The 27,389-nt window shown below is 44.2% G+C and overlaps 1 protein-coding gene across 2 annotated transcripts in view; it reads right to left on the bottom strand.

The window, feature by feature from the left end:
* The window catches only part of adamts17 (ADAM metallopeptidase with thrombospondin type 1 motif, 17), a 591,331-nt gene that overhangs the window by 170,547 nt on the left and 393,395 nt on the right, over positions 1–27,389 (bottom strand). For both annotated transcript variants that reach the window (XM_041175111.1, XM_041175112.1), the window contains exon 14: positions 10,429–10,556. In XM_041175111.1, the coding sequence (XP_041031045.1) occupies positions 10,429–10,556 (128 nt within the window). The remainder of the gene's footprint in view (positions 1–10,428; positions 10,557–27,389) is intronic.

Genomic DNA, 27,389 nt, shown 5'->3' with positions numbered 1-27,389 from the left:
CTCTGCTTGCATTGGCGGGCCATGTACCCTGCCATTGGACGTCGGGAAACTCATTGTAATACATCAGCATGTCATTATAAAGCCAGCCTGTCGGACTCATTCCCCTCCCCCACAGCCCCACCCCATCGCTGGATCGTCTGCCCATGTCTGCAGGGGGCTGACGTTTTTCGCAACAGCATATATAAGGCGTGCACTTGGCGGGCTGCACTTCGCTCGGGACTTCGAGGTTTGTTTGCCTACCTTGCTTCAGTCAGCACTCGCAGTCATCAGCGCCAGGCTTCACAGACAGCACCACATCATTTTTAGGGGGGGACTCACGAGTAGGTTTCTACTTACCAGATCAGCTAGACATGGGTGGCTTTTCAATGGCTGCAGGGCTAGGGCTTGCTTGGGGAAGGGGGAGAAGTAGCCTCAGGCAAGGGAAGAGGCTGCAGGACGAGAGCTGTACAAGGGAAGGAGGGTTTCCCAGGGTGTGTGTGGGGGGCACATGTTGATCTGTGCAAGTGGCCTCAAGATAGTGAAGGTTGAGAAGGCAGTCTCCAGAGGAGATGAGGCCAGATGTACACGTGAGGGAATGTGTGTGTGCGAATGAGTGGTGATGTCCCTTGAACTGGCAGTGTGTGAAATGCTAGTGAATGTGTGATGGGCTTGAGTGTATGAGTTTAGAGTGATGAGATGGTTGCCTTACCCTGGCTGCATGGATGAGATCATTCATCCTCTATCTGCATTGGATGACCAACCTCTTCAGTGCAGCCTTGGAACTGATCACCACTGCCATCGCCTACCAAGCTGGAGTGGTCAAGTAGATGCCCCTCCTGCGGCCAGAGATGGGTTAGAGGACATCACAGCGGCTTCCACAGTGTCCACAAGGCGCTCGAGGGTTACAGTCTTCTTGCCTTTCGGGGCCAGTCCTGGGCTGGAAGCACTGCACGCGGCTGTACTTTAAATGTGGTGCCTGGTGTGATGAAACGGTGAAGTGACAGTGTGGCAAGCGAATCGGAGCCCACCTGCCATTGAAAAGGTGAGTAGCCTGGGAATGCAAAACTAATGTAGTGGAGTTTGGGATGATATGGTGTGAAAAGCTGCCATTGCATCATTTTACCCGCCTGCTACTGCACTTAATGCAAATCTGGGAGATTCCACCCACAGAATTTTGTTCATTTCCTTTGTGCAAATTAAAAATTGTGCCATCCCTGAATTCATGAGGAGCAGTTTGTTGGTTTCATATTCAATGATATAATTTTGTGACTTTGATAGCTAATTAGGGTGCCCCACATTTGTTTCCTTGGATCCTCGCTGCTAAACTCCACAACAGAGGGTTTGCAGTCCAGGTTTTCACATTGAAGCTCGCCTATTCTGGAAGCTTGTCTATATCTACCCCATTTATGGTGGATGGACGATTAAGCACACCCTGAAGTGTTCAGCCAGAGGGAGTCCTCATCAGCGCTGAGAACAGGTGAGTAGTCACGTGAGGGAGGATCAATACACAGTCTTCAGGGCTTTAAAGAAATTCCTCATGTTGTGCTGATCAGCGTAGACATGAAGCTCTCTGGCTTGTTTGACCTAACATCCAATGCAGCTTATGTTACAGGTTCCTTTTGATCTCCTGGGGTGATTTCTTAGCAGCGGATGTATCCTTGTTTCCCAGCCATGCTGCCAATAAGCAGTTCCTTAATTCGACCATCATTTTCATGGAACCAATCTCGGTGGTTTCTTTTCCGTGGGTGAATTTTATGGCCCTGCCATGGCAGGGGTGGGGCTGTAAAACGTGGTGGGCCATTCAAAAGTCCATGGACTTCGGCGGGACCATAAAATCCCACCGGTGTAAAATTCTGCCCCATGTTTCCCGGACTTCACTGGCAGCTTCCAGAACTGTTGATTTGAAGGTTGACCACGCCACTTCAACATCATCACTTGAGTTTTCTTCAGAGGACAGCTATTCCTCAAGTCTGAGCCAGAATTGTTCACAGCACTCAATCTGTGGATGCTAGTTTCTGCACATCTAGCTGTCTTAGTGCATGTCAGTCAGTGAGATAGTGAGTTTCATCTTGGAGCTCAGCATCCTGTGGTCTGTGGAGCACTCATTTCCTCCAAAACCCTGGTGATCATAATGTTGTCTAAGTTGCTCGGTTGGGTGATAACATCAATCTGATGTCAGTGTTTACATCTTCTGTGCATCCAAGTGTTTTTCTACTTTGTCTTCTGTCTAAAGATGGCGTTAGTAATTGACATATTGCAGCAGGTACAAAGACCCAGGAGAACCATGCCATCGCTGTTGCGTTTCCCCACACCTTCACCTGGAGTTTTAACCTTGAGGCTGGTAGTGGGAGTTGGGTAAATGCCCAGCTTGGCCCACCTGTCTCAGGAGAAAATACCCATTGGGGGGGCAGGGGCGGACTGTAGTCAGGCCAACCGACCCGGGAAAATGTTAGGAGGCAGCCACAGGGGCAGCAGGGTGTGGAGGCAGGTTGTTTAACAGGACTGCGGGACATCTTCCCTGTTGAAAACATAAAGGCTCTCCAGCCCTCACCGTTCACAACCCCCATGTCCCATCCATGCTGCCTCATGCCCCCCGCCCATCCCCTATGGTCCCTCATGTCCCCTATGCCAAGCTCTGCCATACCACCACCCCCATGGCCCCTCATGTCCTCTATGCCAAGTTCTCCCCTTCCACACTTCCCTCATGGCCCCTCATGCCCCCATGCCTAGCTCTGCCCTCCCATCCATCTCCTAATGGCCCTCATGCCACAATGCCTAGCTTCCATGCCTATTGACACATTATACACTGTCTAGAACCAATGAACCTTATAGTATATAGGGATATATGTTAAAAAAAGCTTTAAAGAGTAGTTCATTCATAACTTTCTCCTATGTTGAAAAAAGTCATATAACAAGCTAATAAAAATGTCAATCATCCAGACCCTTTAGAGCATCAATACAAAAAACCACAAATCCCTGAAACCATAACTTGTGTAAATGAACATTGTGAAATTGACAGCAGAGATCAGAGACCTGGGCTGCAAATCAAACAATGATTTCGATGGGGCATAGGTGATTTAGTACTCTAATAGCTCTCTGGACTCTCAGCCAAGCATACGTACTTAGGCTTTTTTTTAAAACCTGGCCCGACTCCATGAAAATTGCAGAGGAGTAGAAGATGCCTATATCCGTAATGGAGCCAGCCAGCTCGGGAGTGCCGGATGTGGGCTTTTGACAAGAACCAGGCCACACCCTTTAAAAGCACTCCCGAAAATCAGGCAGCCCCGGAGTAGGGTTGAGGATCCTGCCCACCATTTTTAAAGGGCCCCAGTCACCTGACTTGGTGAAAATCCAGGTCCTTGATTCCCTAGGACATCATCCTAAGCAGCCTGATAGTCAGCTCCAACTCTTACATTCAACCACCCCCCCACCAACACCCCCCCCCCAACCCCCACACCCCCCCCCCCATCGCTATAACTTGTCCAACTGCTGAGTATTTGCAATAGCTCTGTCCAGGTCCTCACGGAATTTGTCCTATTTGGGAAGAGGGGTGTGTGCCAGAGGTAGTCCCCTCTGCAGGAGTCAGCTGTATCCTACTTCATAACTGGATCTGTTTAAATCTCTTCAGATCGCTTGTAAAATTCCCAATATGATTTCGGCAGGTTTAGGAAGTGACATTTCAGACTCACACAGATTGCAAATTCAGCAGAGGGTCATGACTCAGGCCTGGGGCCTTATGAACATATTTAAATGCTGCCTATGCTTGTTTCAGGCGGTCACCAGGAATACCAGTCAAGCGTGGGACCCAATATGGCATAGCCCACACCTCCGACATGGAATTCAACTTTGGACCTGGAAAACATAAATCAGTTTCTACCCCTCCATGTCCTGATGACTGTGTGTAAATAACATGCCCTCTTTGTTTTAGTGGTGATGGTCCTAAATTTAACCCTCTAGTGACCAACTCACCAACCTGTGTAAATACTTGCACCCTATTTTCCTCATATAAACCCTTCAAAATTTTGAAAATCTCACTCCTTTCCTGTTCTAATGAAAAGTGCCCTCGTTTCTCTCATCTTTTAATTAAATCTTCTCATTGCTGGGATTATCTAAGTGAATCTCCTCTGCACCCTCATCAAAGCCTTGATATCCTCTTTCGTTCTTAATCAGTTTCACCACTTTTAAGGTGGTTTCTGCTCCTTCTAATTTTTACCAGAAGGAATAAAGACTAAATCGATCAGACCAGGGGCCAGATTTCTGCCATTGAGGTGAAAAACAGGAGGTGGCTCTATTTTTGGTTCAGAAACCTACCTTCGTGAAACTGACTGAAGTCCGAATATTCTCAGGAGCAAGCCTTTAACTGATATGGATATGGGTGTCATACCAGGTAAAGATGCCATATTCCTAACTTTCCAGATACAGACATTATGTAATGTGGACATTTTGAAATTGACTTTAAAAAATGGACAATGTGCTGCAAAGATGGCCATCGAGGGTCAGGAAGCCTTTCGTGATTTTATTTTGTACAAAGAATTAACTCAGGTCTCGGGAAAGTTCTTAAAATGTAAATCACCATGGGTAGAATTCCCCCCCTTGAAAAGACATTCAAAATGCAAAACCACTTGTGAATTTACAGCTCCTACTGACTAGGTATTTAGCAAAACTCAAAATCAATAGCCACCCCAAGAGTGTCTGCATGCTCGATAATAAACAAAGAGAGGTGGTTTATCTCAAACAAGTGTGAACAGCCACAGTTAATCCCCCATTGTGTTGCATGGCTTCTAACTTTGAATCCTTTGTGTCTATTGTGTGGACAACAGAAACAATGAGCATGTGGTCACAAGATTGAAACTGATTTCAGATAACAAATCTTATTACTCCAAGAACCAGTGAGAGACAAGTCAGTTTGGGAACTAACAGGTAGAGAGGGGCCATTCCTCTACTCAGAAAAATAGAAACCTGCTGGAACAACCAGTCAACCCTGGCAGTGTGAGAGAGAGAGGGAGTAAAATGTCTCCAGTTGCAAAGATTTATCCCTACAAGAACTCAGCCATGACTTCTTCTGGAAACCCAGAGGCTTCCATCTTCCATTCATCCAAAGAACCAGGAGAGAGAACCCTCTAGGCCTGCAACATGTGCACCTTTAAGGACTAAATTTAAATATGTGATTTGCTTCTTGTATTTCTCTTAATAACCTAAATATATGCTTCACATCTAGAATCCTTTTTGACTTGTGTGTCTGTGTGTGCATGAGGGAGTGAGCGTTTTTCATTACGTTTACATTTTGGGGGTGCTGTGTGAATAAACATTACAGTTTGTTCTGATGTAAATTACCCAAAAGCCTGCTTCATGTCTACTGCTAAACGTCACATTACAACATTCAAAAGGTTTCCAACACTTCCTCTGAAACACACATCATGTTGCGGCACTTGAGAGGTGAGGAGAAAAGAGGAAAAAGTTAAAGCTCCATCCGACACTCAGCAGCCATCACCAAGGCTGCTAGTTGTCCTGAGGGAGAGTGTTTGTGCCAAAGGCTTCCACTGCACCACACGATGGTGAGGCGTCACAGGGGAGCCTTAGGCCTGACACCCGTGAAGGAAGATGCCACCTTGCCATGCAACAGGGACACCTTTGTTCAGCGTCATCTCCCTCTGCTTCCAATTCCTCCTCCTCCTCCTCTCTTACTGCATGTTCCTCCCACGATGAGCTGTTCCCTTCCAGGGCTTCTACGTCTTCAAGATCCACACCTCTCAAGAGATGTATTATGGAGAGTGTAGCAGATCACCATAATGACCGAGATCTTTGTAGGAGGGCTTGCAGGGCACCACCCGAGTGGTCCAGGCACTTGACCCAATGCCCTCTGTGTCTGTGATGCCCCACGAGTTATAAGTCCAGCTTGGCGAAAAAGGAATCACCTGGGTGATGCACTGTTGCAGCCACCTGTGAAATGCAGCAAAGGTCCTGTCATGAAGAGATATTAATGTCTATAATGTTATTGGAAATTATTTTTTAAAATAGAGTTCTAGTGGGGTCCGTGTCTGTGTGTGTGTTTGTCACACTTAGCCAGCTAGTCTGGGTGCTTTGATGTATAGTAGTTTTGAGATGTTACTTTGATAAGCATAAGGAGGGTAGAAGATAAAGTGTAAATTTGCATTTGTTAAAAGAAATCATTCAAGACTGTGGGTGAAATCGCCTGCCTGTGGCTGGTTTAACTGCACCTAGCTAGAAGATACCAAGCAATGTGTTTATTTTTTTCAGCTTACTAATAAAATTGGTGGGATGAAAGGATGTCGTTGTTAGAAAAGATAAAGTTAAAAGCCTACTGATACAATGGAAAATTTACATTAAAAGAAAAAGATATGTATAAAGGAGAAAGAAGATTATGCATAAGGTAGAGGCATTTTGAGATCCAACAAGTGTGAGAAGCCTCCAGCCTGTAAACTTCAAGTCTGTCTGCAAGGACCCAAAGCTGAAAGAAGAAACTCATTTTGAATGTGCCTGTCCAGGGTGTGCTCTGCCAGAGGTCTGTTAAATCTCTGAGTTTTACTGTTCCCTTAAAGGGGTTGTAGCTGAGAGTCAGTTTAATTGGGGGATTTTTGTAGTTAATATAGACGTAATTTTGTAGACATCCATATGTATTTACATTCTTTCTTGTATTAATAAATGTTTAGTTTAGTTTTATAAAAAACCTCTTGAGACTTGGTGGTCTAATTACTACTGAATTCAAAGTCTGCTTCTTGAAACTACAAACTGAAAAAATAGGTTGTCAGTTGTTTCAAATTTTCCCTTGGCATTTGAACAACTCAGGCTTTACCATCGGCTGTGTCATAATAGGTCCACACTGACCATCTGCCTTGAGAGTCACAGTTCCCTTCAGCACTGGTTCCCAACCATGTACAGGTATCTTTGTCTCTGCCTGTAGATCCCGTGCTCAGGCTAGTGTCTCCTTAGTGCCCCTCCTCTGGCCTCCTGATGACCTGCCTTTCCTCTGGAAGCTGCTGTTCTTCATCTTCAATGTCCTTGATGTCTAAGAGTGCAGCACCCATTTCCAGCTGCAGCCTTCCTGGCGCTCAGATGGAGTGCAAACCTTCCCACTGCTCCGATGCCCCCACCATGCCAGGAGAGTGACAACCCCCTGAAATGGCAAAGTTCTTAATGTGACTCATCGCCTGACCTGTGTTGGACTGCTGCAACTTTACCTTCCAAAGGGGTAAGCCCTGTAACCTATGATAAACATGGACACTCACCTTTTTAAACTTTTCTCACTTCCCTGACGTGCCACCGACATGGTCCTTGTCTGCCTGCAGCTGGTTTAAGGCAGACAGCTACAGAACGCCAGTTGCCCCCACAAAAATGCAAAAGGTTCTTAGAGATGGACTGTTAACAAGTCCTTAACCAAATTAATTGGCCTGCTTAAGAATACAGGTGAGTCTGGAGACTTGTGTTCCCTGCTACCCTCACAAATGTCACTGACTCCAGAAATGGAGGTGTGATGACCAGGCTCATGCATCTGCTCTGGCCCAAATCGGCCTGTGAATATCTGGCCCCAAAAGAATGGGAGGCTTAAATTCTCTTGTTCAGTTTTCTGTAATGTGAATGTACTCATGTAAATATAGAAGTTAAAAAGAATCCAAGGTGTCTGTGCAGCTTGTTCATTTTTTCCCCTTGCCCATTAGTTCTGCTTCAGCAACATTCCTGTGGGAGAGAAGCAGTAAAATGACGGATAACACGGTCATTGCAATACTTCAAATGAGGGAGTTTCTTTTAAATCATTCTAGAGATGTGGGTGTCACTAGCAAGGCCGGCAATTATGGTGCACCTCCAGCTGCCCTGAGACAGTGACGCTCAGTCTTCGTCTTGTATGTTTTTCTTTCTAGCAATTTGTTACAACTGAGTGGCTTTCTAGACCACTTCAGAGGGCAGTTAAGTGTCAACCACACTGATGAGAAACTGGAGTTGTACATAGACCAGACCAGGAGAGGATGGCAGTGTTCCTTCCCTAAAGGATATTAATGAATCAGTTGGATTGAGTGGACTAACCTGCTTTCTAATTCCAGGCTTTGTTTAACCGAAGAGTGGTTCGATGGAGCTGTGGAATTTGAACTCTCATTCTCTGGATTATCAATCCAAATTACAGGATTATTAACTCAGTTATATTACGGTGAACAGGGTACACTGTAATTGTTCCCCATGGTCTGTATTATTCCCTACACCATGGGCCATGTAACGAGCATTCATTATTTATGTGATGGGATTTGATTGAGCCCAAAAAACAGCTGTTCCTGTTGATAGCATAAGACTCCTCCTTAGCTACACAAATGGTGTACATAGCCACTCATGCGTTAAATACTGTAACTTTAACTTTGTACATTAGAGAGTCAGACACCCATTATAAATCTCTCCTGATATCTATTTCTGTATGTTTCAGAGAGCAGGGAAGCCTTCTTCACTGTTCCAGAATGGTCCTGGGACTAAAAGGATTAAAATATGAAGATGGGATACATAGACTAGGCTTGAATATAGGAGGTTAAGGGGTGACCTAATTGTGATGTTTAAGATGATTAAAGGATTTGAAAGGGATGGATAGGGAGAAACTATTTTTTCTGGTGGGGAGTCCAAAGCAAGGGGTCATAGTCTTAAGATTGGAGCTAGGCCACTCAGTGGTGACATCAGGAAGCAACGCTATTTACAGCTGTATAGTTTAGGCTATTTACCCAATCAACCATAGCCAGCTGTCCCCTCACACCGATGTTAAAACATTTGTTTAAGTTTAAAATTCATGGATAGAAGCAGAGAGTAGGCATAAATGGGTCTTTCTCAGGTTGGCAAGATGTAACGGGTGGTGTGCCCCAGGGATCAGTTCTGGGACCTCAACTGTTTACAATTTATACAAATGACTTGTATGAAGAGAAGGATGGGATGGTTGCCAAATTTGCTGGTGACACAAAGATAGGTAGGAAAGTAAGTTGTGAAGAGGACACAAGGAGGCCAAAAAAAGATATAGGTAGGTTAAGTGAGTGGGCAAAGATCTGGAAAAGTGGAGTATAATGTGGGAAAATGTGAAATTGTCCATTTTGGCAGGAAGAATAAAAGAGAAGCAAATTATCTAAATGGCGAGAGATCGCAAAGTTCTGAGGTGCAGAGGGGTCTGGGTATCTCGTGCATGAATCACAAAAGGTTAGTATGCAGGTACAGCAAGCAATTAGGGATGCTAATAGAATGTTGTAATTTATTGAGAGGGGAATTGAATGCAAAAGTAGGGAGGCTATGCTTCTGTTGTACAGGGCACTAGAGAGATTACATTTGAAGGAAGGATGTAAATGCATTGGATGCAGTTCAGAGAAGGTTTACCAGACTAATACCTGTAATGGGTGGGTTCTCTTATGAGAAAAAGTTGGACAGACTAGGCTTGTATTCACTGGAGTTTAGAAGAGAAGCAGGTGGCTTGATTGAAATATATAAGATCCTGAGGAGTCTTGACAGGGTGGATGTGGAGAGGATGTTTCCTCTTGTGGGAGAATCTAAAACTAGTGGTCACTGTTTAAAAATAAGGAATCGCTCATTTAAAACAGAGAAAAGGCAAAATTTTCCCACTCGGGGGTCATGACTCTTTTGAACTCTTTTCCTGAAAAGGCAGTGGAAGCAGAATCTTTGAATATTTTTAAGGCGGAGGTAGATAGATTCTTGGTAAGCAAGGGGGTGATAGGTTATTGGGGGTAGGTGGGATTTCCGGTTATTATCAGATCAGCCATGATCTTATTAAATGGCGGAGCAGGCTCAAGGGGCTGAATGGCCTACTCCTACTCCTTGATCGTATGTCGTATGTTTGTTTGGGACTGGAATATGTCGCTCTCAAAATTAAATGGAATTCAATTGTATCATGATTACGGATTCCCCAAAGGATCCTCGACTATGAAGTTACTAATTGAACCTGCCTTGTTGCATAATGCCAGGTGTAAAAAAGCTTTATCCCTATTGGTTCCACATCATGTTGTTCCAGGAAGCATTCCACAAACTCATCTTCCAGACTCCCTTTGCCAATTTAATTTGTGACTCATTTACGTTCAGAATGAGATGTCAAATGGAACTAAAGCACACCACGTAATATTAGAAAACACGCTCCTAGAAAACAGAGGTGGAACACGAATGAAATTATCTCCATGACAACACTTAACTTTATGAATGATAGCATATAAACACCCTATTGGTTGATAATAAGCTACTAATGTGTTTTTATGAATGTTTTTGATAAGACTTTTCACTGAGGGATTTAAAAATATTCTGAAACCTTTAACAAAATAACAGACAGAAGGATTTGATGTGAATGCATCAACCTGTAATCTAATTTTATCCCAAGAAAGAATTAGTCACTTTCTCATTGATTTTATTTTTAAGGCACAAGAAGACAGTGGATGTTCTTACAAGAAAATTTTCAGAGTTGAGGCTCACCTTACACTTGCCATTCACACAAAGGTCCGTCTCATAGGGCCCACAAGGAGTGCCATCGAGAACTCTCTCAGCTATTAGGACAGGGGACTCTTTTCCAAAAGGGGAGCAATACAAAGCGCATGGCTCGTCTGAAATGGGAAAAGGCATTTCTGATCAGCAAGGTCTGATTACAGGTCAGGTTATTAACATTGCACAACTCTAGAGGAAAATATCAAGGCCACAGTTTCTACATTTACAATGGAAAGATAAATGAGGTTGAGATAACTGAATGAATTTAAATCAAACTAACATCTAATGTATAAATGCAACAGATCCTTAGGTAATTCTTGGTTTAGCTGACATAACAACTGCACACTGCACTGTGGGTCAGAAAATTGTGGGTTAAATTCTATGTCAGTGTTTGAATTCACAGTCTAGTCCATGTTCCAGATCACTAATGAGTGAGTGCTATATTGGCAGAGGTGCTGTCCCGTGTGCTAGATGTTTGGGAGAACCCTGCTTCTGATGAAAGGCCTATCCCACATCTGGATTTTGTGCACATGCTTAAATTCTTGATATACCTAGCTGGTGGATGAGGCTCTATACTTGAAATGTGATTACATAAAATTGGCCCTGTTCAACTGAGTGTAGTCTGTTTGTTCCAGCAGTTCAGATTAAAGGCACTAACAGCAGAAAGGTCTCCCAGAGTCTTGATTCCTCTATCAACCACCATGAATAAGAAAAGATTAACTGCTCATTCACCTCACTGCTGTTTGTGGGATGCTGACAATGCAGAACATCTTCCAAGTACTATTATAAATAATATATCAACAATCGTATGTCTCCATACTCTCTGGCAGAAAAGCTTTCTTTCAGGTCATAGGTTTGTCAACTTTTCCCCATGTCTATATTTCTAATGGAAAGTCCCATTGTAAACTTGTTGCAGTTTCATTACACAGCTCCACCAGCAATGGTGCAGTTTCACATCTCCCAGCACCCCAGCCTATACTGCAGACCGACTTCTATACACTGACCCACTCTACTTCTCTATTGTACTTTTTTTCTAGTTCTTTATAACAAAAGCAAATTAAAGTGTTCTTTTAAACCAGGATGAATGGCTGACCAACATTGGCTCCTGGTCAGGGAATGCATCGATTTTAAAATTTTCATTCTTGTGCTCCTCCATTTCCAGTTTCTTGCACATCCCTGATTTTAATCGTTCCACCATTGCCTTCAGTTACCAGGTTCTAGAATTCCCTCCCTAAGCCTCTCGCCCACTGTCTTTCCTCCTTTAAGTCTCTCCCAAAAACCTGCTTCTTTGACCAAGTTTTTGTCCCCAATCCTACTATCCCTTTAAGTGGCCTGTTGTTAACTTCAGTCTGAAAAACACTCTGTGAAGCATTATGGACCATCTTACTATGTTAAAAGTGCCATTTAAATGAAAGTGTTATTGTTGTAAAATGGGGATCGAGTTAGTCTGCCACCATGGTTCAATAATTCCTACTTTATAAACTGCTTCACCTCAAAATTACGCATGGTCTTGAGTTCCTAATTCAATGTCATTGGAGATTAACCATTAACTTAATGATTACAAAAAATGTTTCTGATGGTTACCAGAGGACAATGCCTCAGAAACTATCCGAAGACTATTTTTATTAAAGAAGGAACTTGCATTTACATTGGGCATTCACAGCCTCAGCGTACCCCAACACGCTTCACAGGTAATTAATGAACTTTTGAAATGTAGTCACTATTGTTACATAGGAAAACACAACAGCAATTTATACTGAAAAAAAATCCAAAATAACAAATAATTGGTACTAACTGAAAAGGAGATTGCTTTTACATCTAACTAAGCAGATGTACAGAATCCTATTTTCATATCTCAAAAACAGTACAGCTCTCTCTCAATGCTGCACTGTAGTGTCAGCTCAGATTATGTACTCAAATTCAACTAGGCTTTGAACCACTAACCTACTGATTCAGAAGCAAGAGTGCTTCCCACTGAGCCAACTCACTTTAGTAGCTTCATCAAGCTATTTTTTAAGTGCATTCTGAATTCGCAATGACAGATTAGAAACATGTTAATTTGACAATCTTTTCTGAATCTTTCACAGGGCGTGGGTATCACTGGCTAGGCCAGTATTTGTTGCCCATCGCTAATTGCCCTTGAGAAGGTGGTGGTGAGCTGCCTTCTTGAACCGCTGCAGTCCATGCGGTGTAGGTATACCCACAGTGCTGTTAGGGAGGGAGTTCTGGGGTTTTGATCCAGTGACAGTGTTCCACTTGGCACTTCTGGCTAAAGATGGCTGCAAACGCTTCAGCCTTGTCTTTTGCACTGTTGTGTTGGGCTCCCCCCTATTTGAGGATAGGGATATTTGTGGAACCTGCTCCTCCTGTTACTTGTTTAATTGTCCATCACCATTCATGACTGGATGTGGCAGGGCTGCAGAGCTTTGATCTGATCCGTTGTTTGTGGAATCGCTTAGCTCTGTCTATTGCATGCTGCTTCTGCTTTTTGGAACACAAGTGGTCCTCCCTTTGTAGTAGCTTTAACAGGTTGGGACCGCTTTTTAGATATAAACCTAAATATAATGTTAAGTTCCTTATAAGGCATTTTGGAGTAATTATACTGTTTCTAATGTTCTGCTGGTGTACATGTAATACCAGATTTTATGAAAATCTTCTCTTGATTAGAGCGCATATCAATTGTGGAGACCAACAGGTCTTGCAGTTTTCCATAGAGTTCCTAATTCATGCTCCTGTACACAGCTTCATAAAATTGACTCTGCACAGCCTACATTTACTCAACAAATCTTGCTCATAAGGCTAACATAGAAGCACTTGACAAAAATCAGATACAAACGTCATAAAACAAGGACTTGGATTTATATAGCACCTTCCATCTTTGGATCTCCCAAAACATTTCAAAGCAAATGAAATATTTTTGAAGTATAGTGACTGTTGTAATGATGGAAAAACGGCAGCACAATGCACACAACAAACTCCCACAAACAGCAATGTGATAACAATTAGTTTTAGTTGTTCCTTGAGGAATAAATATGGGCAGGACATAGGGAATAGCTCTCCTGCTTTTCTCCGAATAGTGCTATGGAATATTTAACGTCCGCCTCAGAGGCAGACAAGGCCACAATCTCAAAGAATCATATACTGCTACCAGCACAGAAAGAGACCACCCGGCCCATCAAGTCATTGCCGAACTCTGGAAGAACAATCCAGCTCGTCCTACTTCCCCTGCAACTACCCCGCATCCCTGAATTTTTTCCTTCATGTATTTATCTAACTCTCCTTTGAAAGACAGGATTGTCTACACATTCCAAGTCCTAACCACTTGTTATGTAAAAAATACTTTTCTTAGGTTATTTCTGGTTCTTTTGCCAATCACTTTAAATCAGTATTCTCTGGTTCCATATCTTTCCGGCAATGGAACAGTTTCTCTCTATCTATCTAGACCCCTCATAATTTTGAATACTTCTAGAAAATCTCCTCTCAATCTAAGGAGAACAACCCCAGTTTCTCCAATCCCTCTAACTGAAGTTTCTTATTCCTGGAACCATTCTCCTGAATCTTTTCTGCACTCTCTAATGCTTTCACATCCTTCCTAGAGTGCGGTGTCCAGTATTGGACACAATACTGCAGTTGAAGCCAAACCAGAGTTATAGGCATTCATTATAACTTACTTGCTTTTGTACTCTGTTCCTTTATCTATAAAGCACAGGATCCTGTAAGCTTTTTAAATTAATTTTCCACCTGTCCTGCCACCTTCAACTATTTATGCACATAGACCCCCAGGTCACTCTGTTCTTGCAATTGCTTTAAAATTGTACCCTTTATCCTTATCCCTTTTTGATCAAGGATGTAACATTTAGCTCGTATGTTTGTAAGTCTACAGTTCTCTGGCACCACCCTCTTATCTAAGGAGGATTGGAAGATTATGACTAGTGCCTCCATAATTTCCACCCTTATTTCCTAGAGCAATCTAGGATGCGTCCCATCCAGACCTGGTGACTTACCTATTTTAAGCACAGCCAGCATTTCCAGTACCTCCTCTTTATTAATTTTTAACCCAACCAGCATTTCAACTACCTCCTCTTTCACTGTGGCATTATCTTCTACTGTCATTGTCTGGTGTCATTTCTCCAAGAAATGTGAGATCGAAAGGAAATATATATGGAACGACTGTTGGAACACAAGTAAGCCATTCAGCCCCTCAAGTATGTTCTGACATTCAATGAGATCATGGCTGATCCACCTTTGATCCATTTTATTTGAAATCCATACCGAACAAAAAGGAGAGACATTGCATTCTACTCCAGAAGTGCAAGTTCACCAGGCACAGCAAATCATAACTAAATTGGTGAATAAAGTGTCCAGACCCAGGAACACTTGAATAAGTGAATCAAGACTAGAGAAGGCATTATTATTACTAGCTCTGCCCTTGGCAGGCAATAATGTAACTTCAAGACAGCCTTCAGCAGCTTCTTATCTCTTGCTGATATTGCCTGGAAAGTGGGATCATCACATGAACCATTGTGGTGCTGGGTTACCTGGAGGAATTTATAGAATAGCAAGATCAGAGTTGCTGAAACATCTCACCAGATTTAATTTCCTTGTGTACATGCAGAGAAAGACATCTCCCAATCTAGCCACTTCATTCGCCATAGTTCTAGAACACGCAAAGTGGGCAGCCCCTTGACAGTGTCACTGTTTTATTCTAGCCTCCCTTATTACTCCATTTCCAATGGCAGAACTATGCAACATTCAATAGGAGAGAACAGTCTGCACTTGGGTAAGAGTAGTGAAACACAGACCCTCAGAACATGACTGAAGAGGCCACTTCCATTTCCCTATTATTGGAAGGTTACCTGCAGCAGGCTTGGAAAATGTTAGAATTGGAGGCCACCATACAGCTGATAGTCAATGAGTTTCATCGCCAAAATCAACAACACACAGAATAATGAAGAAACGTGTTGGAAAAAGAAATCCAAAAAAATACAAAAATGGGAGCATGGAGGCCAACCCAGCAAAACCAGTTAATACAGGGAAGAAAAGGCTTCAAAGGGAAGATCAAAATACAAATTAAAAGCAAACAAAACAAATCTTTGCAAAGCCAACTGTTTCCCTTTAAGAGGTATTAGGATAATGTCTGTTGTCATATATTTGCTTTCTTGTTGCCCATAGTCAGTATGTTTTGGGGATGAGGTCTGCCTTACCTCATCCTTGGGGTGTGTATTCCAATTAAGTAATTCAGCATCAAGCTTTTGGGAGTTTAAAATAAATAAATCAATAATATTCTCACACACTTACCCCAAATTAATGCAACATTACACACTCGGTCTCACGCACACACACAATTATTAGATACAGGTAAATATAATGCGCTTTTACAAATTACAGTTAATTCAGTCTCTGATTTCCAATCTCTCATGTGACAGGCCTGTGTTTGCTTGAATGGTTTGATGATTTAGAGTTGAGGTGAGGGCCTTCTAAAGGAAAGGTTTCACAGCAAGTTGTGAGGTTCCTTGTTGTTGAATATCTAGGAGGATGGTTCTCTGGTGAACTTTGAAACACTGGAACAGATTAAGTACTTTGGCTGCTTGATGTCTTGTGGCTAGTTTCTGAGTCTGGTTCACTGACTGGCTGCACTAATACTTCTGATGGTTCTGCGGATCTGATCAGTAAACTGCTCTTAATGGATCTTTTACAAAGAAAACATGGTTGTCTCACTGTGTGGCTTTTCACAAGTTCAAGGTATTTTCCAAATAAAGTGTGGTGTTCATGTTCATTCCACATCCTGTGTTGTGGGTTAACACTTCTGAGGGCCACCTAGTTTGGATGGGGGAGGCCACCGAGATGCAATGGGAGGTTGATAGTGACCATCACTTCCATCTGTCACAAATTGAGTTTTGATCTTCCCTTTTGTCCAGTATGAAACATGGTGACAGACAGGCAGTCTGGAAACTCCACAGTCTTTTGTGGTAGCCCTTCCTTAAACAAAGAATGTGTGAATTCCACAAATGGCTGTGAGTGCCCCCACCTATGCCCATATTTAATTAGGTATTCACTGGAGACTTGATACTGTCTGCAGCCCAAATGATAGAAGTCACATTATTTGCGGCAGCTGTTTTAACAGCTTATTTGTGTCCAAACTTTAAAAGTATTATCTGAAAGTTCATTATATGACATGTGTGTACTGGCCTTGACACAGTGATAAACAGCCTACCTCTCCACTAAAACAGTTTGCCACAGAAATTGGCATATACTGATCTGCACACTACACCTGGATCACTGACGCCTCTTCCTACAGGAGTGAAGGTTGCAACAGCAGGGAACTTTGAAGGCTCCTCCAACCTTCAAGGAAATCTATCAGTACTAGATCAGGCAACCGGTAGTGTCCACATGCATCAGGGAAATGGCAACTGCTGCTTTTTCAAAGGTTAACACTGTCGCCACTTTTCTTTCGAGAAAAGGGGCATTATCTGGACAGGGCACATGGATTTCACCATGTAGCAGAGTTTCTTTGAGCATGAAGATGTACACATTGAGCCAGTGAGGGTTCTTCATACCCACCTTACACCTACATGAATCAAACAGGTTTGTACACAATTGAGTCTCAGGTAGTCTTTGACCATAGAACTATTATGTACATCAATGGTTCTGTCAAGCATACATGACGTACATTGCGCCTGGCAGTCACTGCTCCCATCCTACTGGAAGCAGAGGAAATATTGGGTGAATGGCTCTTTGGAGACCAGTTCCACCCTCTGCATCAACGGCTGCAGGCTCCCCAGTCTCAGAAAACACCCTTGACCTGGATATCTCAGTGTCTGCTTGCTGTTCCTCAGCTACTGCCTCCACTTCCAAGAGAAGCGTCCCATGCAGTCTAGTGTACAAAAGGGAAATGATGGTGGAATGTGTCCTCCTAGAGGGTGGAGCAGTTCCCGATGCAGGTTTGTGCCATAAATAATAGGATGCACAGGAAATGTGTGCAATTTAGGAATGAAATCAGAAAACAATTTTTCACACAAAGAGTATTAGAAATCTAGAATTCTCTCCCCCAAAATGCTGTAGTTGCTGAGGGCAATGGAAATTTTCAAGACTGACATCGATAAATATTTGCTGGATAGGGTTATCAAGGAATATTCAAAAAGGCAATTAAATAGAATTAAGGTACATTTCAGGCATGATCAAGGACAAACAATGTATAGAGCACCTTTAAATAATAAAAGTTCCCAAGGTGTGTCACAGGAGCATTATAAAGCAAAATATGATGCCAACCCATATTAGGACAGATGAAATATTAGGCGAGGAAATATTAGGTCAGATGACCAAAAGTTTGGTCAAAGAGATAAGTTTTAAGGAGTGTCTTAAAAGAGGAAAGCAAGGTAGAGACGTTTAGGGAGGGAATTCCAGAGCTTAGGGCGAGGCAGCTGAAGGCAAGGCCACCAAAGGTAGAGTGATTAAAATCAGGGATGCTCAAGAGGTCAGAATTAGATGAGCTCAGATACCTCGGAGGGTTGTGGGGTTGGGGGAGATTACAGAAATAGGAAGGGGCACAGCCATTGAGAGATTTGAAAACAAAGATGAGGATTTTAAAATCAAGACATTGCTTGATCAGGAGCCAATGTTGATCAGCGAGCACAGGGTTGATAGATGAACGGGACTTGCTATGAGTCTACATCAGGGCACCAGAGTTTTACGGAGGGTAGCATGTGGGAGACCAGCCAGGAGTACACTGGAATAGTCAAGACTGGAGGTAACCAAGTCATGAATGAGGAGTTCATCAGCAGATGAGCTGAAACAGGGTAAAGTCAGGCAATGTTACAGAGGTGGAAATAGGTGGTCTTAGTGATGACACGAATATGAAGTCAGTAGCTCATTTCGGGGTCACATGTGATCCTAAGGTTGCGAACAGACTGCTTTAATTTCAGACTTTTGGCAGGGAGAGGGGTGGAGTCAGTAGCTAGTGAATATAGTTTGGAGTGGAGACCTTCAATTTTCCCAACATTTAATTGGAGTAAATTTCTGCTCATCCAGCACAGGATTTCAGATAAGCAATCTGATAATGTTGCAACAACAGAGGAGTCGAGAGAGGTGGTGGTGAGATAGAGCTCAGTGTCATCAGCAAACATGTAGAAACTAAAGCTGTGCTTATGGATGATGACGCCAAGTGGCAGCATGTAGAAACAGGAGGGGGGCAAGGATAGATACTTCAGGGAGAGCAGAGGCTATGGTCTAGGGGTGGGAAGAGAAGCCACTGCAAGTGATACACTGGCTACAATTAGATAGATAAGAAAGGAACCAGGTGACAGCAGTCCCATCCAGGTGGACAACAGTGAAGAGGCATTGGAGAAGGATGGTGTGGTCAACCGTGTCGAAGGCTGCAGACATGTCAAAAAGGACAAGGAGGGAAAGTTTACCTTTGTCACAGTCACATGTGATGACATTTATGACTTTGATAATCAAGGACTTTGGGTAGGAAAGAGAAGTTGGAGATGGGACATTAATTTGCAAGGATGGTGAGGTCAAGAGTTGGTCGTTTGAGGACACAAATGACAGCAGATTTAAAGGACAGAGATACAACATCTGAGGAGAAGGATTAGTTAACAATTAGTGGCTAATGTGGAGACTTGGAGGGGAGGTTGGGTGGTCAGCCCTAGTGAAAATAGGGGTTGAGAGAACAGAAAGCTGGTCTCATGGACAAGATGAGCTCAGAATGGGTACTAGGAGTTAAACTAGAGAAAGATATAAATTCAGGGCTAGGGTGGTGGGAGCTTTAGAGGAAGTTTGCCCAGTGGGCTAGGGGGAGGGATGTGGCAGAGGCAGCTGACTGGATGGTCTCGATCTTAGTGATAAAGAAGTCCATTAACTCCTCACCCTTATTGTTGAAGGTGAGGGTGGTGGAGACAGGAGAGAGGGGTTTAAGAAGGTGATTTGCAATAGAAAAAATATGCTGTGATTATCTTTGTTTTGCAGGGTTATCCTGGAATATTAGCAGATGAGAGCAGGACCCAATAGTCCTTTATGCAGTCCAGACAGATCTGGCTGTGAATGGCTAAACCAATTGCCCACCATATCCTTTCAAGTCTACGACTCTTTGATTTATGGAAGTGGAGGTGAGGGTCATGCCAGTGGGAGTATCCAGGGTGAGACAGAGTGATGGTTTATTGGGGACTTGGGTGTTGAAGGGGATGTGAGAGAGAAGTTGAGCAAATCAGGAGCTGTAGGAATGTCATAGAAAGGCCAAAGTATAGACAACAGGATTTTGAAAGTGAAATTGTAAGTGAATGGGGGGCGTGTAGTTATTTTCCAGGGGCAGATCCTGAAGGTTTGGAGGGGCAAGTGGAATGTGGCGATACAAGGAAGTGATCAGAGATGGTCTTAACTGTGACTGATGGGATGTAACTAGCAAGACCAGTAGATGTGGCCAAGTTAAGGGACTTGTTGTGAATATGGCCTGGGGAATTTACATGGGAGAGAAGATTAGGGGGGATAAGAGGACAGTGAACTCAGAAGGCAAAGAACATGATGAGTTGAGATGGAGGTTGAAATCATCGAGGATGAGATGTCAGAGACTGAGGGAGGAAAGCAGTGAAGATATCTCATTGAGAAAATGTTTACTGTACTTGGAAGAATGCTCGGTAGTTATGATTTCGAATGAGAGGTGAGAGGCGTGAAACAAGATGAGATGCTCAAAGGAGAAGAAAGTGCCAGAGGAGAATGGGTCTGGCAAAGATGAGATTTAGTGATAAGCACCACACTGCAATCCTGATGAGCATGACAGGGCAAGTGGTAGAAGATGTAGCCAGGTGGGAAAGCTTCATTAAGGGGCAAGGTGTCATCACTACTCAGCTGGGTTTCCGGTAAGGCCATGGTATTGATGCAACCATCCACAGTAAGCTCATGGATGGTAAGAGCCTGGTTTGCAAGTGACATTTGGAAGAGGGATATTTAGAGGAGTGGTGAGATCAGAGTCCACAGGGCCAGTAATGGGAAGGAGGAGTTGGATGGGGAGGAAACTGAAATGATTAACCCCCAGTAGGTGTACAGGATGTGAAGGTCAATAATGGGTGGTGATGGCATAGTGGTACTGTCACTGGGCTAGTAATCCCGAAGGCCCTTGCTAATACTTTGGGGACATAGGTTCAAATCCCCCCCGGTAGAATTTGAATTAAATTAATAAAAACTGGAATTCAAAGCTAGTCTTGGTAATAGTGACCATGAAACCATTATCAATTGTTGTAAAAACCCATCTGGTTCACGAATGTCCTTCACGGAAGGAAATCTGCTGTCCTCACCTAGTTTGGGCTATGTGTGACTCCAGAGTCACAGAAATGTGGTTGATTCTTAAGTGCCCTTTGAAATGGCCTAGCAAGCCACACAGTTGTATCAAAGGCTACGGCCGGAATTTTACGTTAGTCGGTTGGGTGGGCTCGACCGACTTGGCGTTGGGCGGGCGGCCGATTGCCGCTGGTGAAATTGGCTGCGCCGCTATTTTCCGCGGGCGGACCAATTAAGGCCGCCCTGCGGGTAAGCGACTCCTGTGGAGAACGGGAAAATAGTCGCGGGTGTGGGAGGCTTCAGACTGCCGGTCCCAACGGGGAGCCAGCAGCCTGGATAAAGAGTGGCCAGGCAGCCTGTTTAAGGCAGTGCACCATGGCCACTCATGGAGAGAGGGAGGTCCGAGTGGACAGCAGCATGAGCAGGAGGAGGGGGCGCAGGCTGCAGGAGAGGCCTCGGGGGGTGGGGGGGAGGGGGGGGCCACAGTGCCCCCAGATTTTCGGATGCTGTGTTCCTGCAAGAGTTGGAAAACCGGCGTCAGATTCTGTATCCTGAGGATGGGAGGAGGGGGGACCCCATGTCACCAGGCAAGCGTGGGAGGAGGTGGGTGAGGCTGTAAGTGCCCATGATGATGTGCAGCGCACTTGCACCCAGTGCAGGAAAAGATTCAATGATTTGCTACACTCTGGATGGGTGAGTACCATGTCTGTCTTGGCCATTTGACCCGGAAGGCAGCCTTAGCCTTTGAACCCCCCCACCATGTCTTGCTGTTGTTACTGCAGAGGGCATCTGTTTCACGCTGGGTGGGGAAATGGGTACTGACAATGCTTACACCAGCCTTAGTGGTTGAGGAGAAGAGGGGCTTTCCCCGCAGCATATGTTGGTTTCTGTGGCACTTGAGTAGTTTGGGGACAAGCTGGTAGATACAAACTCAGAACACCAACACATGTCATATTGATGGTGATGAGAAGGTCCAAGCGGTGCCTCAAGGTCTTTTGGCCAAGTCCCATCTGCTGGCACTGGCGCCGCACCTATTTGCTCCTCCTTGCCATGGACGCTAAAACCCGTGTGCTATTCAAAGTGATGGACGCCGAATGTGTCCAAGGGGACTGTTGCGGGAGGGGGTTCGGACCAGCTGTACTATCTTCTGGGGACTCATCACTAGTAATGTGGACAGGAGCCGCTGGAGGCCTCAGGTGGGCCACTGTGATTGGGGTGCGGCGTGCGTGTGCAGAGTACATGAGCGATCAGCCCCAATAAATCCTCTTCTCTGTTTTGCAGGCAAAAAGTAGCCACAATGCCGGGGAGCGCCTGAGGACTGGAGGTGGGCGCACCCTCCTCCAGCGGCTCACATCCTTTGAGTAGCAGGCCACGGAGCTGAGCAGGAAGCAGAAGAACAGGGCACCCGGAGGCGGCGAGGCTGGGATCCAGTGGACAGGTATTTGAGGTCCACAGTCCCATCCACTCTGTCTGCCCACCATCCAAACCATTGATGGTTGCTGCAATCGTTAATGCTGAAACAATACTCATTCACAGACTGAGACATTCTGATGTTTGAATCATACAGGAGAGACCCTCGTCCCCTTGAGGAATAGTGTCTCCACCACCTTCCAAAGTCACTATACACCATTTTTGACCACCATCGCCATGGTCTAACATGCCATTGGAGCGCTGCTGCACAGCCAAAGACTTATTCCATTCTAGGGGGTTTGGGACCTCCTGCACCTTCCAGCCAGTGAGCCCCACATTACTCTGTCCAAAAGATCCTCAGCATCTCAGCTGTGATCGTCATGGCGCTCAACTTAGATGAATACCACCATGTTACTCATTCCTGCGCCAAGGGGAAATGTTGCCTTCTGCCCACCTGGTCTATGACCCTCCTTACGGAATGAAGGGCAATAATATGTCCTCTCAATCTCCTGTATTCGGCGGAAAATGTCACAACTGTTTGTGATGTTTCCTCAGCCCCGCAACTATCCAGGCAACAATGCATCCAGGTCAGGTAGTTCCGCACTCTCCCCACTCCTATGGATCATAACAAGCCATGTGGCATTCCTGAGGCCGTCTGACCAGCCTGTCTGCACGTGTGTTTAATGGTTGGGATCCGTCTTGACTCATTTCCACCTCACCTATGTGCTTCTCCTTAGGGTCTTTAAGGGTGAATGACTTATGAGGCTGGGGGGGAAAGGGATGAAAGGTTGAAGTGAATGAATGCTAACTGATGCACTGTCCTTGTTGTTAATTTCAGCATCACCACCAGAGCGACCCACACGTCCGCGCCGCAGCACCCCCCTCCACATCTGAGGGGCAACATGTGCAACTTGTGGCACATCAGTTCAGCCAGCCAGGCACCAGCTTCAGAGCCACTGGCATGGGGTGTCCTCCCACACAGTTAGGGGAGATCTCAAGGCCAATCATCTGACAGATGTAGTTGAGTGTCTCCCTTGAGAGTCAGAGCCTCCTTCAGCACTACACCTCAGTCATATTGAGGTAGCTGCTTTGCCGCCTGTATACTCTGGCAGCAGGATAGTGGCGTCTGCTGCGGCCTGGCCTCCCAAAGGTGACTCCCCTGGAGGCTGACTGTTTAGTACTGGCCTCCTCCTTATTCTAACCCTCTCTTCCTCCTCAGGAGAGCTGCCTCCACTGGAGAGGTCAGAACCCATACCCAGGCTAAATGGAGGCCTCCGGAAAGCTGCAAGGCCGAAAAAGATTACTGTCTGCAGACTGGTTTCAAATTACACAAGAACCTCTTGGAAATCGAGGAGAACTACTAACAATCAGACAGGCAAGTTTTAAACACTTACATTAATTATAACTTCATGTAAAACATGAGTCCACATATACCGACATTGCAAAAGTTTTCTTAAAAAATCTCCTAACCGCCTGCCCTTTGGGCCCGTGCGACAACCTGAAGTTCGCACGGGCCCCTCAGAATCCTGGACAATTGGCAAGTTAAGGGCCTTAACCAGCCCTTCAATTAATGGCGGGCGAACTGAGCGTGCCCACCCACTGAAATATCGCGATACCGCGCGCTGATGTTGGCTCGCTCGCGTGACATTTTAAGCGCTGACGTGTGGGTCAGCTAGAAAATTCTGCCCTACAGCACTGTGGGTGTACCTACACCACATGGACTGCAGCGGTTCAAGAGGGCAGCTCACCACCACCTTCTCAAGGGCAATTAGGGATGGGCACTATTTGTTGGTCCAGCCAGTGATGCCCACATCCTGTGAACAAATGAAAAAAAAAATACAGTGGGATGGGGCAATTGGGGTTGTTACCTGTAATAAGCCAGCACCAAGTGCCTCAATGAGCACATTGGAAGATGCCAAGAGAGACAATGAGGGAATCTGTAGGCTTATCTTAGAGAAAGACATGCCTGGAGTGGCGGCAAGAGAGCAATAATAAAAAGGACTAGTGAAGGGTTGGGGTAGGAAATTGGGATGGCAGAGGACCTGACAGTGAAGTGAACGGAGGCATAATGATAGAGGGGAGGGGTCTAGGAGGTGTCATGTCCATAACACATGAAGGAGATCAGAAACTATTTAAATCAAACCTTACTTTCTACTTATTTAGAAATGGACTTTGCTCAGCCAAAAAAAAACATGGTTGCTACAGGTCACATCATTTGCAAGTTGGCTACAGTTCTGGAAACTTCCAACAGTAACTACAGTACAAAGCTCAACCCTCCTCCTTGTGAAATCTCATATCTATCATTGTGTGAACCTATTACGATTAATGAAACAATGGAGCAGAAGTCAGTCTATCTCCCCAGTCTTGACTTATAAGAAAGAGAGACATATTACAAACTCGTCATACATCTGGAGGCACTAATAACCACATATCTCCTAAGGTGAACAATGGATTTTGATCAGAGACATCAAAACTGATTGTTAACCTGAATCTGACTCATCAGTGGACAATACGACATGGCTGAAGCTCCTTTGGCCTTTGGAAAGTTTTAATGTTACATTCCTGGACTCCCAAGGCAGTCTGCTGTTAAACATCCAGCCTATCAACACCAAAGTCAGGCTCCAGGCTGACAACAAAGCTTAGATCGAGCCGAAACCTCTTCGAAGCCTGGTTCTCTGGAAGATTCCTGCCATCACCTGTAGAGTGGACCAAGTCTAAGTGTCTGCCTGCCAACCTCATCTTGCTGTGTCATCACCAACTTTAAAAGAATTCTGCAGCTCTTGCTTTCAGCTAACGGAACCCACCTGAATCTTAACTTCTACGTGAAGGAAGCCTCATTGGACTCTGACATTCACGTGAATTAATATGCTATTTTTGTTTTTTTTTTGTTTTAAATTTTTCCTAGTTATAAAACTCTTTTCTTTCCTCTCTCCTTGTGTGCTTATGTGTGTGGATGTAGCTGTGATGACCTTCCCCCACGTTTGAATGTATGAATAAACAATACTTCTGATTTAGCCCTAAAGAGATTTTTCTGTGAATCACTTTAAAATTTACTTCACAAACAGGGTTTGGGGAAATGCACCACAGCCTATTTCAAAAATTAAAACTCTTTTGCTTATGGACAGACAGTGAGAAAAATAAAGGAGTTTGGTTTACCTCTCTTCTCTGTCTGTAACAGAAGGGTAAAGGGAAAAAGAAGTAAAAAAGTGCAGAAGTGGAAATGCTGTGATTGGCTCCAGAATGGCAGCAAAAATACGCACGTAAATGGACTCGGAGAGCTCAGATTACATAGGCCTGGCTACATTAAAAATTTGATATATAAAAGTCTGTTAGTAAACTAGAAATAATATTACAAATGCTGGACTTTGCAGGACACTTACATTTTAAAATGTAGCCTTTAACTTAAGTTGCAACAAATCATTCTGAAAAGGGGGATGATGAGGTCATACTAAATGCCCTGCTTGGAGACATGCCAATGTGATCCGGTTGCCATTGGGGAAGAAACTTGAACAGAAAATTGTTGAAGTGTCAAGAGACATTTTTCACCCTTGACACGGAACTCACTGTAAAGAGAAAGAGAGAGAGAGATAATGAGAGAGAGAGAGAGAGAGAAAAGCAGATACTGCTCTGGGGAGAAGCAAAGCAGCTACTGCTGGGAAGAGCAGAGAAGGACATTTTATGTTAACAACCAAGCAAGTTGCTTGTGAGAACTTGTGAGAAGGGGACAGAGCCAACAGGATTTTGGGAGATTTAAGGAACAAGGAATTACTAAGGTGGGCTTTGCTGGTGAAAGTTGGATCTGGAAGACTCAGGCTGAGCGGAATGATTTTTGATGGACACTGCAAGTTTCAATCTGGCATGGCAGGAAGACATGAGTCTGCTGCAGAGCTGGGAGTAACTTGGGTCTTGGTCTTTTAATGTTACACACCTGTCAGAAGTGCGGTGTACAGCAAAAGGAGTCTTAAAATGTGAAATCTTGATCTTTGGTCATTTGCATCAGTTAGTGCTGGAAAATTCATCTCTTTTAAAAGGTTACTGGTCTCTAAGAGGATCATAAAAAGAGGAGATAATAGAAAGAGTCAAAGTCAGAGGTCCTGTGGTAGGATAATGATGATGTAGGTAGGATGCAGCATCGACAAACTCTTGTCCAAATTCAGAGACAGGTGTAGTGAGTGAAGTTCAGAAACTATTTCAGCTATCCAATGATGAAACAGACTGGAGGGGATGAATAGCCTAATCCTGTTCCTATGTTCCTAAAAGTGAGAAGCACTCTCACCTTCTGCCTGATGGCAGCAAATTTCCTCTTCATTTGAAGCCAATGTGAGGAAACTGGCTAACCTCCCTTAATGCAGCTGGTACACATGTTTTCACTGGAGTGTACCTTTCAGTGATGAATAGGGACATCTTCTTATGGTGCATCTCCTTCAGCAAGATCCCCAATACCTCAATACCAAAGTAATTAATGTTGTCCACAAATCACTGTTGTGATTTGAACAGACTGGTTCACTTTTCTATCAGTTCACCTTCCGCTTCAATGGGAACTTTTAAGAACTGCTCCAATACCATACAATACACCCCTCAACCAACAGTTCTACAGGCCAATCTCTCCTGAGTCTGTAACTCAATTGGGTGAGGATTATATTGCCAAAGTTCACCGCAATCCACCTCCCAAACAAATAATTTAGATGTGCCTTCATCATGGGCATATACAACACCAATTTTTGGTGTATTGCACAATTGGAGTTTATAAGCTATTCTTTTACCATTGTACTTGCTGCCTGTGTGCATACTGTGGCTGAGATCTCCTCTAGAGCTAACTCCTGTCCAGTGCTTTAAATTGCTGGCTAAGATTGTATTTGTGATACTACTTCAAAAACAGGCTCAATAATTACAGTATCTTAAAGATCTCTCACCTGTAAAAGAATTATAGGCAAGCGAATCTGAAGCAAATTTTGCTGATTTTTGCACATGGGAATTGGATGTTGTCTGGGGTCAAAGATGAGGAACACTGACCATGTGAATGTCCAGTTTGTTTACCAGTTTCACCTGGATGATAGGCTCAGGCCTATGGCTTCTTACAGAAGATCAAGCTCAAAATGAATCTAAGTGTTTGATCTGGCACGGAGTGGTGCCCTGAGGTAACAAGAGTTCCAGAGTGTTGAATCCCCATGGAAGAAAGTTATATGGAGATCTTTATTTTTTCCCTCCACACCATTAACAATGAAACAAGGCACAGTTAATTAGTTGGCTGTCACATGTTATGCACTGCA

Source organism: Carcharodon carcharias, chromosome 26 (assembly GCF_017639515.1).
Source record: "Carcharodon carcharias isolate sCarCar2 chromosome 26, sCarCar2.pri, whole genome shotgun sequence".
NCBI lineage: Eukaryota > Metazoa > Chordata > Chondrichthyes > Lamniformes > Lamnidae > Carcharodon > Carcharodon carcharias.
The sequence above is the reverse complement of the archived record's forward strand: the minus strand, read 5'-3'. Positions and strand labels throughout refer to the sequence as shown.